The 19,527-nt window shown below is 35.7% G+C and overlaps 1 protein-coding gene across 3 annotated transcripts in view; it reads left to right on the top strand.

Moving 5' to 3' along the window:
• Positions 1-19,527, top strand: part of CSMD3 (CUB and Sushi multiple domains 3) — a 588,763-nt gene that overhangs the window by 548,385 nt on the left and 20,851 nt on the right. For all 3 annotated transcript variants that reach the window (XM_063173375.1, XM_063173384.1, XM_063173392.1), the window contains 5 exons: positions 910-1,086; positions 4,317-4,496; positions 8,174-8,347; positions 13,375-13,548; positions 13,809-13,882. In XM_063173375.1, coding sequence (XP_063029445.1) covers positions 910-1,086; positions 4,317-4,496; positions 8,174-8,347; positions 13,375-13,548; positions 13,809-13,882 — 779 coding nt within the window. The remainder of the gene's footprint in view (positions 1-909; positions 1,087-4,316; positions 4,497-8,173; positions 8,348-13,374; positions 13,549-13,808; positions 13,883-19,527) is intronic.

Genomic DNA, 19,527 nt, shown 5'->3' on the forward strand with positions numbered 1-19,527 from the left:
AAAGAAGAAAATAATTTGAGAACGTGTACTCTTAATTTCTACTTTATCACTGTTGACTGTGTTAACTGTATGAACAAGTAATTTAGTTTTAAAAACTTGTTTCATAAACTGGTCTTGTAATATCCTTTCTGCTGAATGATTATCAAATTTACACTACATTGAAAATATCATATATATATTTGTGTGTATGTGTATATATATATATTTTGCTGGTATTGAAAGGGATATGCTTTGCCCAACTCTACCATCTGCTATTTTGACCTTATCTACTACAGAAATAAATCAGCTCTTATACATTTTAAGATAGTTTTGATGATATTTCTTTCTTGAAATGATAAATATAGTTCACAGATAAATGCAGGTGTTGGTAGTGCATGCACAGGTATATTGTTCTAGTTTAGGTCATATAGACTAAATGTACATACATGTAATCACATAAGAAGGACACATTCAAATTCCCAAGCTGAACATCAACGAACTGGGATACCGCAGGATCCCACCTCCCTGTGATGTTGACTCCATTCAATGCTTTGAATTAGAAAGATTATATTTCTTTTATGCTAGAAACACATGATTCAAATTAAATCTACAAATATAATTGTCAATCAGATTTTTTTTTATAATTGGAAGGGGTTTTCTTTGCAGCTGAACTATCTTTTCACTAATGCAGATTATAAAGCTAAATTTGTTTCTCTACAAACCCAAGAGAAAAAATAGTAATTCATGCACACAGTTTTTTACTGTACAATGTGCCTTATCAGTAGATGGTGAAACTTACATTTTTAAGGACAACAGAATGGATTTCTACCAAGCAGCAATGCTGGAAGAAGAATTGTTCCTGCTCCATTTTTCCCATTTCAGAAATCATCTTTACTACATTTTGAAAATATTCCACATTTTCCTTTATAGCTGTGCAGTGTGGTAATCCAGGAACAACTGCTAATGGAAAAGTGCTTCGTATTGATGGGACTACATTCTCTAATTCAGTAATTTATTCATGCTTGGAAGGATACATACTTTCTGGATCATCTGTAAGACAATGCACAGCCAATGGAACATGGTCTGGATCCTTGCCAAACTGCACAAGTAAGACACATTTCTAAAGACTAATTTTTTTTTCCTCTCCTCTGAAAGTAATAAATAAAGTAAAATATGGAAGTCTCATGCCAATAAATTTTCAGCTTTTTCTCGCATTACTTCCTACATAATTTTGTATGCTAAATAAAAATATAATGCTATGCAAATATGAAGAATATGGTTTTTTAAAGGCAGAGTATAGTAAAATGTGTAGACTGCTGTTTCAGTTTAAGAGAGTTGTATGGTTACATAATCTAGCTTCTTTAATTCTTTACCAGTATATATGTTCAATCTTATTTATATTTTGTGATATGCCATATCCAGACATTTTTTATTTTAATTGCTTTACTTCATCTTGAAAAATTAGCAGTGCAATATTCTGTTCTTCCAGAGAGTAGAAAATAAAAACCTTGCAATGAACACTTGAGGATTCTTTTCATAGTGACTCCAAGGCTTAAACTGTTATCCCATTTTGACATACCGTCTTCTGTTTGGCCTCTTCATTAACCTTAAAACTCCTTTGGCTACCCAACTAACAGAAGCTATTACAGCATCTCTAACATTTATAATGAGCACTTTGCAACACTTTATTTTCAAGCCCATCTGTTCCTTCTTTATTACATGTCCTAGTTCATCTTTTAGTAGAAATTATGAAAATTTTACATTTATGTGATGCATGAGACTGCCCATCATTTTCAAGAAACATGTCCTCATCAGAGGTATAGCAAACTGTTTTTTAAATTTTGAACACACTTAGAAAAACTCAAATAGAAGCCAAAAGCTAGATCATAAAACTTCTGGTTAATTCCATCTTAAATGAATTTTTGCAGTCATAAAGCCTGAGAGAGAGCCCAGTATTTTTATTTATTTATTATTTTAAAAATTAAAATGAGACCCAGATTAATTGTACCAAAGATAATGGTGGCTTGTGACGTCAACGTCATCTATATTTTTTCTTGTATTTTAGAATAGCATTTTACTGAAATACGTGCCAAACAATCTTCTCAGGACACATTACTCAGGTAGAAACGTGAGATTTTAACTTGAAATATGTTGACAGAGGAAGTATCATAGTAAAACCAAGACAGTGAGATTAAGGGTATGCTACTTTTGTTTAGTCAAGGTGTTATCACAATTTAGGGGGTTTAGAGCTGACACTGTAGGAAGAGAATAACCTAAATAATTTTATGCTCCTTTACAGGCTGGGAGCCCTGGGCAGCATAACCATCAAACAGGACTGATCTAGTGCAACTTCATGCAGACCTAGACCATAGCAAACTATTGTAGGATTTTCTTAGAAAGAAACAACACTACCATATCTGCAGCCAAACAGGAACAAAATTCTCATGAGAGCTTCTTGTTGCAGTGCTCAATAAAAAGCAAGGCCGTGTAGTCGGCAAGGTGCAATCCCTGAGTTGGGTGCCTGCAGCGGGTCAGTGCTGGGAGCTGGCTGGGGCTGTGCCCGGGCAGGAGAGCTGTGGGCACAGCACAGCCCTGAATGCCACCCTGGCTGGGCAGCACAGGCCTGGGGCTCCCCACCTCCACCCACTGGGATTCACTGGCTCTCAACAGGAAATCCTCTTCTGGCCAGCATCACTGCAACAATTTAAGATGTTTTTCCTTAAAACAGTGACTTGAGTGAAGGTCCAACTGAAATGAACCAAAGATTAGAGGAAAAAGGATAACGCCATTAGCTTTGTATTTTAATTCAGTCAAAACAATAGTATATCTTTAAAAATTTTGTGGATTATTTTAGTAAAATTTGCACATTAAGAATAATAAATGGAATGTTTCAAATAAAGAAAGTTTCAGAGTATTTGAAAGTACATGTGTTAATAACAGAAACAGTTCTCTTTCCCAGTTCTGTTATTTGAAAAATGACCAAGAAAAATCTATGGCTTTTTAGTTTTTTGAAAAATTGAAATTACTGTGTTACTAGGTAAGCTAAAATAGATTGATCTCCAGTTTTATTTATCAGTATCTTAGCTACCTGTTTTCTTTATCAGTACATTAGCTACCTTTGCAGTAATTCAGATAACCCTGTGGTATGTTTTCTAGTCTCTTCTATGTACATACAGTGATTACATGGGACATTTTATGATTTGCTATATGCTGTGTAATTAGTATCTGCTCTGTCAGATCATGGTAAACTGTAGAGAAGGTGTAGTATATATATCTTTGATTCTCAGGTCCCGAGTTATTAGGTAAAGGGAGCTACACCACAAATATGTAGTCATGATTTTTTGTGATTTTGGAGATCCAGATCCAGGAAGAGTGATATTCACATCAGCCATGCTTTGGCATTGAGCTAGAAGTGGCCAGGATGTGTACTGTGCTCAGAAAACTGCTTCTCACACTTTCCCAGAAGAAATAGCAATGCTGTAGGGTGATTTTTATGTTTACTATAAAATAAACGATAAAACACATGGAATACTATATTTCCTGTGAACACTAGAGACTGTCTCCACTCTCTAAAGACTGTCCCAGAAACTGATAGATCCAGTTCACCAAATCTGAGGGAAACTTACCTGTTTTAACACTATTCTTAGATTACAATGATCTAAAACTTTTTATTAACTCCTTATGAGTATTTTATTTCATTAGGAAATTACCTCCTGACACAACAAGTCATAAAAGGTTTTACAATCACTCCCACACATTACAGTGCTATAGACCTAATTTTTATGTAAGTCATAGACCATGTTTGGGGGTCACCTGAATATTCTCACCTGTTTATGTACATAGCAAATATGTGAGCATTTATAAAGTGGGAGGTTTTTGCAGGCATATATTTTAAATTTTGCAGATTTTGTTTCCTTTCAGGATGTCATAGAAAAGTAAAGTAAGTAATAGGCATCTCCTTTTTTAATAATGAAACTGAATTGATAGGAAAATTTTAGCATATCCAAGGGTGATAGTGGCATAAGTATTATTTCTTCCTTTTTTTTTATTTTGTAATCTTGAAATTTTGTCAATACAAATTTTACAGTCCTTTACTACTACTGCTAAAGTAAAGTATTTATGTTCTCCAAATATAGCTGTTATATAGCTCCATATATGTTTGACAGCTAATTAGGATGGCATATGTTTATCTTCTCTTGGTGGAGATAAGATTAATGTTACTTTTTTCTCCTTTTTTTCCCCAGTCAATGCCTAGTTTTGTAGTGGATTTTTTTCCCTCACATATAGATAAATCTCACTTAGATTTTAAAATATGTTCCTCAACTATTTACTTGCAGTTATCAGTTGTGGAGATCCAGGAGTCCCAGCCAATGGCATGAGATATGGTGATGATTATGTTGTTGGACAAAATGTTACTTACATGTGCCAACCTGGTTATACAATGGAAGCAAATAGTTCCTTAATTCGCACTTGTACTAGCAATGGCACGTGGAGTGGAGCAATCCCAACATGCAAAGGTACAACATTTATTTTGCTTGTCAGCTATTTCTTCTATGATATTCACCTACACTGCTTATTTGAAATTATTAATTTATTGTGTATTTCCAAAGAAATCAAAACTTACTTTTAGTATGAATATATTGAATTGATTTATTTAGCTGCAGAAACAATGACTTCATCTTTTACTTCTTATCCCTTTTATATTCCTACAAGCACAATATATTGAACAGTTTTTTATAGTTCTGCAGAATACTTTAGTACTTTGCTCGATGGTTTAGATTTATTAATTGCAGTTAGCCTGTCATAAGAAAGTGACCATATATATGTCTTTGCTTTTACAAACAGAACACTCAAACATGTAAAAGACACCTCTGGAAAAGATCTAAATATATACAAACTGAACTTTGTCAAAGGCAAATTCACCTGAATTGCTCTATCTATATATAATACTAAAATTTTTCCCCTGATCTTTCCTTTATTAGATGGGTACCTTTAAGCATCACCTTGCTGCATCATTCTTAAAAATTTCCCAATAAAGATTTTTCTGTTTCATGTTATTTTCTCTATTGTGGAAGTTGAAGGGCTTAATGTCAAAATATTCCTTCCTCTTGTTCAAATTGCATGCCTGATTTAATGGGGTTTTTTTGTTTGATTTTGTTGGGTTTTTTTTGTTGTTGTAGTTGGTTTTGGGGTTTTTCATGTTAAAATTTAACCCTGTTAAAATTTTAACAGCAAAAAAATCTGAACATAACTGACAGACAAACTTGTCTGTGTCATCAAAAATGTTTTCTCCGAGAAACTCACTTTCTCAATGCTAAAACAAGTTCTCTCTAGAGTAATTTTCCTGTCTCTCTGATACTACATTTGTAGAAAAGCAATATTACCATTTGACGTATTCTTTCCGGGTTCACACTAGCTACATCTGATCTCTATTCTTTCAAAGCTTAGTTAGCTACCTTTGTACTTAATTTTTGTTATCCATCTTCCTTCTGTTTCATTTTAAGGAAGCAAAGTAACACACCTGCTAAGCAGTGCTCATTTTCCTCCCATAAATGCATTTGTCAAACTAGATTAAATTAATTTCAAAGCTCTACCATATTTGCAATTACTATTTTTGCTGAACACAGTTTTCCCAGTATCTTACCAAGTCCAGTTTAACTCTAATTCACTTTTGACAATATCAATTTTTAAGTTATTTTCCTGACACATTCTTAAAGATGTCAAACACTGAAATCGTCTAGACATTTCACTCTTATTTTCATATTGGCATTGTGCTTATGGATAGCCTCAGTTTCAATTAAAAAATTATTTTAAGAACTGAAGATTGGACATAGTGGTCATATTGACCAAGAGTCTGTCTGTCTCCAAGAGTGGCTGTCAGCCAACAGCTAGAAGATCATAAGATAGAGCAAATATTTTTTATAAAGTCTCTCACCTCTAATTCTTATGGTCTACAGGACACCTAACTGGGACCAGGAGATCTAATTCTGATTTGACTCAAGCAGAATGATACAAAGAAAGAATTTTACTATCAATTTTAACTTTGAGTTTTTGAGTCTTTCTGGTTTTGGATCATACACATTTAAAGCTTGTATAAATGCTAATTAATAACCGTATGAAGAATCTCTAGTCTTCGCAGAATTTCATTCTACTTTACATTAGTTTGTGTAAGTACACTAGGCAAGTTAATAGTGTAATTAAAATAATATATAATATGCAGTAGTGTTAAATGTATAACAATTAGTTTTTACTGTCAGAATGAAGTGCCAGGGTCCTTTGGTACTATTTAGTTAAAATAATTGAAAAATGAACTGGGCAGAAAATACATGCATAATTGTCACTGTGCCATTGAAAGGGAAGATATAAATACTGCTCTGCTATGCCAAGTTGGAAAAGGATTCATGTTCATCTGCAGCTAGATATTCAAATATTCTAACATTGTCTTTTTTGCAGACTTGCATTTGTAATACACTTGTAGTTCTTAAACTGAGAATGTCGTGGTACATATTTATGTCTAAGTCTCTGACCAAAATAGAGAAACATTCTGGCTTGCTTCTAGGTATTGTTTTGTTTTCCTTTTCTCATCCTAAAATTCTGATGTTACATCTATTTTCTTCTACTTCTTCTCTCCTTTCCCAAGTAATCACCAATATTTCCTCCCTTATTAGTCAGCTCAGAATTGAAAATATACAGTCCCTTTTAAAAGGACTATTCATGAAGCTCTTGGAGAATGAAGAGAGAATTCTGCTGCTTAGAGCACTTATTTTGAATTCGTTTTTTTTAAAGTATCATAGAAGTGTGGCAAAAGCTATCATGTCCTTTTCTGGGACAAAACTAAGGTCCCAAAATCTAGATTTGATTTACTGGCTGGTAAAGATTATTTGATACCAGTATTCTCAAACAGCCATGAATGCTGCTGTAAAGTGTTTTTATGGTCCACATAACTGAGATTCTCTCACTGAAGAGAATAATAAAAATGTAGAAATGGTACCTAGTGAACCCTCTGCAGGTTGCATTCAAATACATATTATTCATCACCTAGTAACTCTGAATTCTTTTAAGCCTGCAAGATGACAGTTCTTCTAAACATTAGTTTAAAGATTATGGGTGCAGCATTTAACTTCCTCCATTGTTGTGACCTGTGTGTTCTCTGCTTGATTTTTAATCACCACATCTTCTCATTTATCCCAACTGGCTTTACCAGATTAAATTGTATTAGATTTTTTTGCTTTCTTTCTCTTTTACTAGCACAGTTTGCCCTTTCATCTACCTCCTTCATTCTATCAACTTGGTCTAAATTTCATCCTTTCCCTTTTTTAGTTCAGGTTTTCTTTCATTTAATGTCCTTAATACTTTTTCCCTTAAGCTTTCAATTAGCAATTGTCTGTTATTATACCACTATCCAGTGAATAACACATTTATCTTCATCACAACAGTTGTATCTCTTTATTTCTACTGCCTTCCTGTACTGTTTTTCAGTCCTCTGGCCTACAAACAAGTACAAGATGTTTCTATTTTTTCCTAGGAGGCCCGGCAATTACAAAATATACTGAAATACTTCTTGTTGGCCTTCTTAGATGTAGCAATACTAAGAGGTTCAAGGAATTGCAAATCTTTACATTTTCTCTCTATTGCTAGCAACTAGATGCTTTTCGGCGATGAACTACTCACAAAGCAAATAGTAACCAAACTGTGTTACTTAGAAACAGGCTTTCAAGTAATATTTTGGAACAGTTATCCTGGAATTTCATCCCTACATATTAAATATAGAAAATGCCTAAAGATGGCCAACAGGAAGAACATATTTTATTATTGCCACACTAACAAAATATGGTTGTACTCTATGTAGTTTTAACAGAGAAAAAAAAAATTGTAGTAGATTACCAGACATATCTTAAATGTTGTACACGTTATAGTTTCCATACCGATTTTTAGGTAGTCTTCCTATTTGGTTTGATGCAATATCCTGGTATATTTAAGACACTTCATCAATCATCTGCTGCCTCCTAAATGAACGAAACCAGACGTACTAACTTCAGGAAATGTGGCAAGAATACAGTGAGAAAGATAGTATGCCCTGACTGTATTGTCCTCTAAAGAAAAGGTGAAATTAGCCCATATGGTTCTTCTGGTAATTGTGTACACTGGGGATATTTACAGCAGCTGGCCCTAATTATTTTGAATATTATTGCAGCTGTTACCTGCCCAACTCCTCCGCAGATCTCTAATGGAAGGTTGGAAGGAACAAACCTGGACTGGGGATTTAGCATTAGCTATGTCTGCTCTCCAGGATATGAACTCTCTTTTCCTGCTGTTTTGACTTGTGTTGGGAATGGAACATGGAGTGGTGAAGTACCTCAGTGCTTACGTATGTATTCACATCATTGTCTGTATTTTGCTGTGTTATGGTTTTCTCCTCTTTTAAGTTTTCACTTTTTTTTCCTCCCTCCCTCCCTCCCTCCCTCCCTCTCCCAATGGTTCAATAATTTCAGACCTGGGATAATTACAATCCTTCTAAAAATTTCTAAAATTTTCCAAAATTTTAATGTTACTAGTAGATTGAGAAGGTCATGGGAATATCTGTAAACCCTATGTGAGCATATATGAGTCTTTAGACACAGACACAAAAAAAAGATAATACAGGCAATGTGTACAACATAATCCAAGGCAATTCAAAATTCAAAGGTTCTGTCTTGTTTTCAGATCCAGCTACATATGTGATAAGGTAACTTTCATTATAATCCCTTTTATTTCCTCATACTCATCCTAAACTTCCTGTGATGTCACAGAGAAATTTTTTCTGGCTGTCATGTTGACTAGGTCCTGGGTAATTATGTGACAATTATCTTTTTTTCATATTTTATGCAGTTAATTTTATTAATATGAAAGTTATAAATAACAGTGATGGATTCTTGTATTGCTAAAAATTTCATTACAGTATCCAATCCTATTCATTAAAAGTGATTGTGATTTTTCTGAGAGATATCCAATTGATTGCACTGAAGAAGGAGGTTTTGTTGTTATTTGCAGAATAATTATACCACTCTGTAATAGTCTTCAAAAAGGAGTCTAACTGGAAGAGGATCATATCTTATTCATGGCTTTACAGTCTCTGAAATTTAATTTGAACTTGCCAAGTAGCTGTGCTTGCCAGGTAGCTTGCTAAATGTTGTAAAATGCACTTCTGTTTTCTTTTACTATTTTTTTTATTATTTGTCATCTCTCCCTGTCAAAAATTTCCTCTATTTTGGCTATATCCCAGTACCATGAAAGTATATATAGACCATCTTTTCTTTTCCTTTTTTTCCAATTAAATTCTCATATCATCAGTTTCTGACTGCTGCTGAAACTCTGTGTGCCAGAGGTGGAGCACAATGAAAGCCATATTTTTCTGGAAGAAAAAGAGCAAGACCACTATTTGTTGCTTAAATTCTCTATGTAGAGCTCTTATAGAGTCCACTATACTGTGAATATGAGAGACTATGAAAATTTATTTTCATTATTTGTTCTTGATTGAAAAATGGTGTCCTTCATTCATTTTTGAATACCACAAGCTATTTATGATTTTTAAAGTTGGAATACTCAATATTGCAGTATACTCTGAAAATTTGGCTCTACCTTTAAACTTTTTAAAGGTATATTTAGCACAGAATGCAGCTGCCTGGGAATTAAAGGCTATTTCATGCAGATTACGTTAACTGAATGTTGTTGATGTGCAATGGTTGTCCATTGGCCTGCAAGAGAAAACAACTGGCAGCCAGTGCTTGTCAAAGAGCTTAAGCTAGTTGCCATCTGGCAGAAATGAAGGGGAGCTGGTGAAAGTCATTCTCAATAAGCAGTTCCTGACATCAGAAATTTATTTCCTAGCTTAGTTCCATAGAGCCTGTAGCTGAAGATGTGCAAGGTACAGTTATGACATAGAATAATTATTCAGAATGGAATATGACCGTGTCCTTGGTTGAGTGTTTGTCATCTATGACCCAGTAAATTTGTTTGCTTAATTACTCATGCAGTAATTTCAGTATTGCTGGTTTTATAAGTTTGGCAATGGATGGGAAAAATGTAGACGTCTGCCAAAAAATTCCTAACTGCGGATATAACTTCAAATCATAGAATTATCACAGAATATAATGAATTGGAAGAGATCCATGAAGTCCAGCTGCTGGCCCAGCACAGAACAACCCAAAGAGTTGTACCCACGTACCTGAGAGCACTGACCAAAGATTTCTCAAGACCTATGAGGCCTGGTTGCCGTGACCACATCCCTGAGCCTGTTCCAGTGTCCAACCATGCTCTGGGGGACAACCTTTTCTTGATATACAACCCAAACCTCCCTGACCTTCATATCATTCCCATGGATCTTGTCACTGGTTGCCTCACAGAAGAGATCAGTGCCTGTCATTTTGCTATGTCTCGTGAAGAAGCTGAAGATCTCAATGAGGTGTTGCCACAGTCTCCTCCTCTAGCCTGAACAAATCAGGTGACCTCAGACTCTCCTCATGTGGCTTCCTCTCAAGGCCCTTCACTGCCTTTGCTGCCCTCATTTGCCTACTCTCTAATAGCTTTACATCCTTACATTACAACTTCACACAACATTCAAGGCAAGGCTGCCCCAGTGCAGAGCAGAGTGGGACTATTCCCTCCCTTTCCCAGCTGGTGATACTGCCCCTGATAGCCCTGGGACATGGTTGGTTCTCCTGGCTGCCAGGGCACTGCTGGCTCATATTCAACTAGTCGCCAAGCAGGACCTCCAGGTCTCTTTCTCCGTGCTGCTGTCCAGCAGTGTTTTCTTATTCTGTATATACATCCAGGGTTGTCCCATCCCAGGTGCAGTGTTCTTGTTAAACTTCTTATCGCTGGTGATTGCCCAGTTCTCTGGTCTGTCTGGGTTTTTTCATAGGACACAAATGCCTTCAAGTGAGTCAACAGGTCCTCCCAATTTAGTGTCAGCAGCAAACACACTACCTTTTGAGTCCAGGTGTTTAGGATTCTTCTGGACCTGTTTGTACCTGCTGTGTGGTATTCACAGTAGCATCTGGCAGGTTGAAGTCCCCCAAAAGGACAACATAAGTTGATTTAGAGGTCTCCCTTAGTTAATTGAAGAGTAGTTTTCCAGTGTCAACATCCTGACTGTGTCCTATAGTATACTCCCATAACAACATCTGCTTTGTTTGTGTGTCCCTTAATCCTTACCAAAGGCTCTTAGCATGCCATAATACCCTGGGTTGGGCCAGGACAGGGTTAAATTTTGGCAGTAGCTGGGAGGGGGCAGAGCTAAGTCCCAGGTGTTATTCTATAACATCTCTCATCATTGCTAGGTGTGGGGGAAGGGATTTCTGCTTCTGAGGAGAAAGGTGGTCTTTCCACTCAGAAAAAAACACTGTGATCAGATCAGATTGGGTTCTGTAGTCAATATTTTGAAAGAAAATCAGCCTCACTTTTGTATACTTTTGTAATTAATATTGTTGCTGTTACTGTTTGTTTTCTTATCTCATAGCTGTTGCCAGTAAATTGTTCTTATCTGAACCCACGATCTCTGCTTTTTGTCCCTGTAATTCTCCATGCCAGCCTGACACAGACCAAGAGGAGTGAAAGTGAAAAGCGGGGTGCTTTTGGAGAATCACAGTGGGGAGACCCTGAATTTCGAAGTGCCATTCCTAAACCGGGACACATAACAAACAGCAAGCTCTGACACCCTCACCCCTGCCTCATCCCCCAGCTCACTTACCCTGCCTAGCACTCCTGAGGAGTGTGCAACCCTCCATACTGGCACACAGACACAGGCCTCATCCCACCAGCTTTTGCTTGTGCCAAGGATGTCATACTTCATGGGCTGAGTCAAGGCCTCTAGGTCCTCAAGGAGAAGACTGAAGGATCTCACTTATGCTAAAACTCTGTCATACTTCATGGGCTGAGTCAAGGCCTCTAGGTCCTCAAGGAGAAGACTGAAGGATCTCACTTATGCTAAAACTCTGGCATGCCTTCCCATTGCTTTTCACAGGTCAACCTGATTTTGTCCCTTTCCCTCTTCCTGTGTAGTTTGACATTTGAAATTGTACTGGTCAGCCCTTCTAACTCCTGCACATAAAACATTTTCCTCCTCTGAGAAGAGAGTCTTCTGACTGCCATTGAATAGCAGTTGATCTGATGTTGTATAGACCATAATATGATCAAAACCCCTAAAGCTCCTCTGATGACACTATCCTCAGAGCCATCTGTTGATCAGTTGGGTCTGCCTGCCTGAAAGGATTGAAGAAAGCACTAGATGTCCTTCTGATCCTTCAAACAATTGTGCTAAAGCCTGAAATCTTTTGGTTAGCCTTGGACTTCTCTTTGCTACCTCACTGCTGTGGGCATAAAGAGCAGCAGATAATAATCAGACTAGAGAGTTTACTAGTAATGTCCCAGCTCCAGAGAGGCAGCAGGCTTCTCCATGAGTAAGGTCTGGTTGGCATATGGGGTCCTCTGATTCCCTCAGAGGAGTTCATCTATGAAAACCACCATTCTTTTTATTTGACAGAGGTGGTCATGATGCAGCGAGTAGGTCATTTTGCCCTCCAATTCGAGAAGGACCTTAATCTGCATCTTAAGTTTTCAGTCCATTTAGTTCCTGGACCAGAAGAATGACAGTAAATTTGCTAACAGTGCATTTACTCAATTATGACATGCTTTAGACATAAGGAATCCTTAGGTGATAGGAATAAGGTAAAAAAATGAATTTAAGAAGAGATTTTTATGAGTGAAATTTATCCTGTCTAATTACAGTTTATTAGTATCTGACTTTTAAATTGCTACAGAAGTTTCTTTATTATGGGGTATTTTTGGTGTTTCATTATTGTTAACTGTTCTAACTTTAAGTATTGTATTTCCATACATACCAAATCTTGCCTTTCAGTGAAGGATGAGGAAGTAGGACTTTATGACTCCTAAAATCTATCTGCTGAACCCTTTAATCATACAAAATTGTTGAGCACTGGGTAGGTGTCAAGAAAGCAGGAGAGGAGGGAAGATTGACATGGAAGTTTGATACACTCTGATTGCTCTCTAAAGATTTCCAGACACATGTGGTTTGGGGCATGGAGGAATTGTGACTATTTGTACTTTAATGAAATAAGTTGTCAAATTCATATGTTAAGTGTGAGGTACTGATCAAGCACATTATATAGTAATTTTGAACAACTATCAGAACTAATACAATCTAACAGACTAAATATTATATATCTAGTCTCTCTGAATTCCTGTTCAAAGTTTCCATATTTCACCTGTGTTTAATAAAAAAATACAAAATTTTGAACTGTGTTTTATAAAAAAATACATAATTTCTTCACTTAGTTCAGCTGTTATTTTTTTTTAAATAAATGCCACATTCCATTTCTATCATGTCTTTTTTCACAGCAAAGTTTTGTGGTGACCCTGGAGTACCTGCTCAAGGGAAAAGAGAAGGCAAAAGCTTCATCTATCAGTCAGAAGTCTCTTTCAGCTGCAACTCTCCTTTTATTTTGGTTGGCTCTAACACCAGGATTTGCCAAGCAGATGGAACATGGAGTGGTTCTTCTCCTCGATGCATAGGTATGATTATGTCCATGAATTGAAATTTCTTTTCATGCTTATTATTCTTCTTCTTGCTAAGTCAATCTAGAATTTTCCCATTATTTTGCATTATCTTGGTGTTATTCTATGCTCTCTAAGAATCAAATAACTTTATTTTTGTCTTTTTGATTGGCTTTATGATTGCATGTGGCTGAGCAAGCTTAATTTTGTCATAGAATTGTGAATTTAATTAAAATACTGTAATTTGTTTTGTCTTTAATATATTGTAACTTTTTTAGAACCTACTCGCACAGCATGTGAAAATCCAGGAGTCCCAAGGCATGGGTCACAAAATAACACATTTGGCTATCAGGTAGAGTATACTTTTTTAAATTTACTTGCATAAATATTTCAATATTTTATACTACCTCAAAGTCTAGACACATCTGATTAGGGGTTTAGAGACTGCTTCTGTAACAGTTGTTTGCTGCTGTGTTGCTCTGTTTCCTTGTTTCTAGCTGTAGGATTACACTAACCCTGTGTCCCTATCAGCAATGCACTACATGAAAAACTTGTGATCAAGTTCTGCTTGATTTCACTTTGAAGACTTTCAGTATCTCCTACCAATATAGAAGTGCTTCCTACAATTTATTAAATAGGCTTTTTTCTCCTCAAAAGTGTGTATACTGTGTGTCAAACTGCTAGTATAGACATACTATAAGAACCAGGCCTTTTTTCCTGAGAGAAAATCTGTTTGGAACCACAAATGAATTACAGAGTCTCAGACTTGTTAGGAGAACTTCTAGTCCACTTCCCCTTCTCAAAATAGATCAGCTAGAACAGGTTTATGAGGGCTGTCTCCAGGTGGTTTTCAATATTTGCAGAGATGGAGACTCAACAGTGCCTCTGGGTATCCCTTGCCAAACTGATCACCCATACAGTGAAAATTAACATTTTTTTCTTAGTTTTAAAGAGAATTTAATATAATTCAATTTATAGCTATTTCTTCTTGTGTCTCTGGGAACCACTGAAGAAAATCTGCTTCTCTTGCTTGTCCTGCCCCCAGGGGTTTTTTGTTTTGTGGGTTTGGTTTGGGTTTCTTTTTGGTTGTTGTTTGTTTTTTCTTATTTTTGTGGTTTTTGGTGGGTTTTTTTGTTTGTTAGTTTTGGTTTTTGTTTTGATTTTTTTTTTTTTTGGTTTTTTGTTTTTTTTTTGTTTTTTTTTTTTTTTCAGGCTGGGTAACCCCAGGCCTTTTAGCTACTCCTTGTATTTCAGATGCTGTAGTCCCTTAATGAATTTTGTGGCCTATCACTGAACCCAGTATAGTATTGTCCTTGTCTCTCTTGCACTGATGAGCCAGCACTGGCCCCAGCTCTCACTTGTGACTCACTGGGGCTAGAGGAGACGGAATACCTTCCTTGACCTGTTTTCTCTGCCCTGCCTGATGCCTTCCTGGAGACTGTTTGCCACATTTTATACAAGGCTGTGTTGTGGCAAATGGTGCTTGCATATGTTTCTGTTGGAAAAGGAATTGAGAAACTGAAAATTATTTTGAACTGCTCATTTTCTGATTCACACAAAACACTTATGCCTGTGAGATGTTTTCATGAGTGAATGGTTTAGAGATGCAAAAATGTACCTTATAATTTGCTAGGAATCTTGTGAACAAAGAGAGAGCCCAAGCTATCCTGTGACATCTGTGTTTGATGTCAGGGCTAAAAGCTCCAGGCACATGAAGAGGGATGAACAGAAGAGTACCTAGCAGCTCCACAGCTGTATGAAGTCTCTGTCTAGTACAAGGAGAATAAAAAACTGCAGTTTGCTGGAAATGCAAGAAAGGGCTGGGTGAAATTTGAACAAATTTACAAAATTCAATTAGTTTTTAAAAGCAAATTGTTGCTAAAGACTTTTGAAAGTTTCATGGTCAAAAATTTCTTTGGTTTATCCTTTTCTTTGGTTTATCCTTGGTGGCCTTTATGCAGTACTCCTCTGGCTTGGTTTTTAGCAATATTTGGGTTTTCAGATTGTGCTACATCACAATCATATGCGAGTGATAATAAAATTGTCTAAGTTTTCTCTAGGAACTGAAAGTGCTGCTTTGTGCCAAGATAGGATACGTAGGGGCAGACCTTAGACTAACTTAGTTTGGTTATAATACAATGTTAACCTAGGGGACAACTCTTTATTCAACTATATATCAAAGAAATAATTTATTAATCATTTTTTATGATTTTATTATCACATTTTCATATATTAGTGAGCTTTCATTGAAGATGGTAAGGCAGTCTCTCATTTGCGCTGTAGTTGTGAGTAAAATATCACTCCTAGCTAGCATGGAACTGTAAAAATATCAAGCAAATGTCAATTAACAAATCATTCGTATAATAAGTGTAAATTCTGGCAGAGTTTACATCTCTGTAAATTCTAAGAAAAAAAATTAAAAATTGTAAACAATTATAAGGTTAGTTCCCCGTATTTAAGGTGTATGTGCTATAGTCTCCTTACCCAGCTAGCAACTTATTCTCATGTTCACACAGTGAATTTGATTTTATGTAGTAACTAAATGTGCAACTTCTGGTTACTCTAAGTATGATTGCTTAGTTGATACATAACTGGGTAGAAGTATCAGTCATACAGATGAAGCTGAACTTAGCTCTTGATTGGGTTGAAACAATTGTGAAAATGATTGGTTCTAGACAAGTTATTGTCTGTAGATCCCAGAAAGAAATTTTGCATTATCATATATTGTATAATGTTATGACTCCTTAAAAACCACAAAAATATTGTTAATTAATGTATATTATGCCATAATTATCTTCCTGTGTGCATGGGATTATAGGGATTTTTTCTTCTATCCATAGCAGGAAGGTAAAGAATAATTATAAATTGTTCCAAAATACAGATGTGGGTTTTTTGTTTTGTTTTATTTGGGATTTGTTTGTTTTGTTTTAACTCTCTTAAATACTTTATATTTAAACTAATATTAGTAGGGCAACTTAATTGAGGTAACTGTCAAAGTTTAAATTTATTTCTCTGTCTCATAAAAAATACCAATCTGTAGCCTTACCCTTAGAATCCAAGTTCTCATATGTGGAATACTGTTTTAAGTACTTTTCATCAAATGGCACTACTTCTTTTATCTGACAAAAATCACTCACTGACACTTGCTTTTCACAACGTTGATGTCAAGTTATGAGCTTCCACAGCACCATTGCTTTGTTCCTGTTTTTTCCCCTACTCTTGATTATCTGTTTTCCTATCTCATTGATTGGACTACAAGTTCAGGCAAACACAAGATAATTCTAGGCTTGACTAAAAGGCGTGTCTAAACCTGACCTCCTGGAACCTACAACCTACACAAACAAAAGCACCAGTCAGATTTGAATGATGTTTCAACTATTAAAAAACAGCTTTGTAGAAAATGAGGCAACAGAATACTGCAGGGACTTTATTGTTCAGGATTGAATTCTTCAGGCATAAGCAGTTTCTTATGTGTTGAAATAACATCAAAATACCAGTTTAGTTCTACTTGGATATCTGGCATGGCATGGAAATGAGTAGCTTTAATTGTTATGAATACCTATGTCTAGGATGCTTACCTTTCATCTGAGCCATTTTTATTTGACAGATATACCTTAGCAGTGTGTTACAATGGAGACAAAATAACTTTAGAATTTAGTGAATACTGACTTCATCTGTAATCTGGAAAATAAATCACTCCTTGGAAAGAAACTGTGGAGTTTGAAATACTTCTTCAGCTATATTGCTAGAAACAGAAAAGTGCTTATAGCACTTTCACCATAAGCTATTGTAACACAAGGTACTACTCAATTGAAGAAACAGTTTAGAACTGCTTAGATCAGTCAGTCATATATATAAGATTTACTACTTCTCATACTTTTCCAACATGTTTTTTAGAAACTCAGCTATCTTCCCTTATATTGAGGCCTAAACTGAGCCAAAGAGCAGTCTTAATTTAAAAAGGAAAATGGACACAATGATAGCCCTCTGCTAGCTCTTGGGTTCTATTTTATGAAATTCTATATGAAACTTGATCTGCAGATGTTGAGCAGTCTTACAAATAATCTCCTTCTGTGAATGTAATGCTTATAAAAACTTCAGTGTTGATTAAATTCTAAGATGAAGTTCCTAGTGAAGTGCTCTACTACCACAATATAGCTCTCTCCATTAGCACAGTTGGCACTACCACTGCATCAGTGAAAATATAATTTAAGCCATATAAGACACCATGTATTTTCCTGCTTCTCATTGTCTTGAGGTCTCTGTTGTCAGTGTGTTAGTGTCACAATCTGGAGTGCTTCACTGGCACGAATATGATTTTTCTTTTTTTTTTTTTTTTTTTTTTTTTTTTTTTTTTTTGGTTTTTTTTTGTTTTTTTGTTTTTTGTTTCTAACACATTTTTACACCACTTACACTACAGCTCATTATTATATACATATATTTCAATCTATACTATAAGGTACATTTCACCTATGTAAAATGGTTGTTCTTTTTTACCTATGAAACCTGAACCTGTCCAGGCATCTATGTTTTTAAGGGTGAGTTGTTCACAGCAACAGGATCTCCAGTGCTAAGACTGTGTTGCATCTTTTATCATGGTCACACTGTAGCCATCCTCAGAGTATCCTGCTGTCTGCATTTCTCAAGGGCTTTGCTGTTGTTCCAGTACCAGGCCTGTATTTCTCTGTACTGCATCACACTGGTGGGAAATAGCTCATTCTGCACATATTAGATTCTTTTTTTTTCTCCTATGGATATAATCTGTGGTAGTGCCATACAAAGACACATAAAACCTGATCAAAGCTACCTGATCATAGGAAATTAAAATTTTACAGCTAAAGCAAGTTTAGAAACAAAACAAAACAAAACTGAAACAAACACAAAGCTCCAGGCAGCTCAAAACTCTTTCAGACAAAGGAAGCCTGTCAAGGTTCTGCCCAGCAGTCTTGCAAACCCAAAACCCTGTTATAAGGGCAATAATGTGTTAGTGGGTTACCAAACTACAGATTTAGTGAAGACTTAATGAGGCATGTTTTCATTCACTTAAAATGTGATGCTAAAAGATACTGAAAATAAATAACTGGCATTCCCTTAGCTTCTCAATTCTTCAGCAAAAATTACTGGGGATGAAGAAATTTATTAGAGTATTTTCATGTTCTTTGGTGGACTGAAATCTAAGAAAAAACTTGACTGTAGAGTAACTCATGAGAGTTAGAAGTATATTACAATCTTACAAAAAAGTATAAGAAATATGAAGGATAATAACTTATTATTTTGATAATTGTTATACATTATTTTCAACTTATTTGGTGAAAAAATTATCCAGAGTAGTTTATAAAGGGGATGAGGTTGATGTTTATTCATTTTCTTCTCAGATTTATGAATATTCTTCTCAGATTTTCTTGTTAGAGAATAACAAATATTCAAAAAAGAAAAGTTAATTATGACGTTAATTTTGGGACTATCCAAGCTATAACTGACACTATAGAAAAGGCAGCTGTAGAACAGACATCAAGCACTATTTTTTTTATTTGATGAAAACACCGTTGTCCAGAGTACTAATGCTTCTGCTTGAGCTACAGAATCAAACTTAAAACAAACGTGAACATCTCAGGAGGAATTTTTTCAGCATAGAATACTGTATTGTAGCGCCATCTGGTGCCTCTGACGCAAGAATATTGCAAAGTAAACCTTGAAACTTTTAAAAATTACTTTTATTTGTTTAATAATTAGTCTACATATCCTATATATTTTATAGGATATTTATTACACGTTAATTTATTATTTTCATTTATTTGTAATCTTGAACAGCATGGCAGCACTTAAACATCTTCATCCCTTGGGCAGCTGCTGCATTTTTGACGCTGCTTTGGGGCTTACATATATAAAGGTTGTGTTTCTTGTGAAACCATAAAATCATGGCATAGTTTGGGTGAAAGGGACCTTCAAGATAATTTAGTTTGACCCCCCCTTGCCATGGACAGGGACACCTTCCAG

This window comes from Melospiza melodia, chromosome 1, assembly GCF_035770615.1.
Source record: "Melospiza melodia melodia isolate bMelMel2 chromosome 1, bMelMel2.pri, whole genome shotgun sequence".
Taxonomy (NCBI): domain Eukaryota; kingdom Metazoa; phylum Chordata; class Aves; order Passeriformes; family Passerellidae; genus Melospiza; species Melospiza melodia.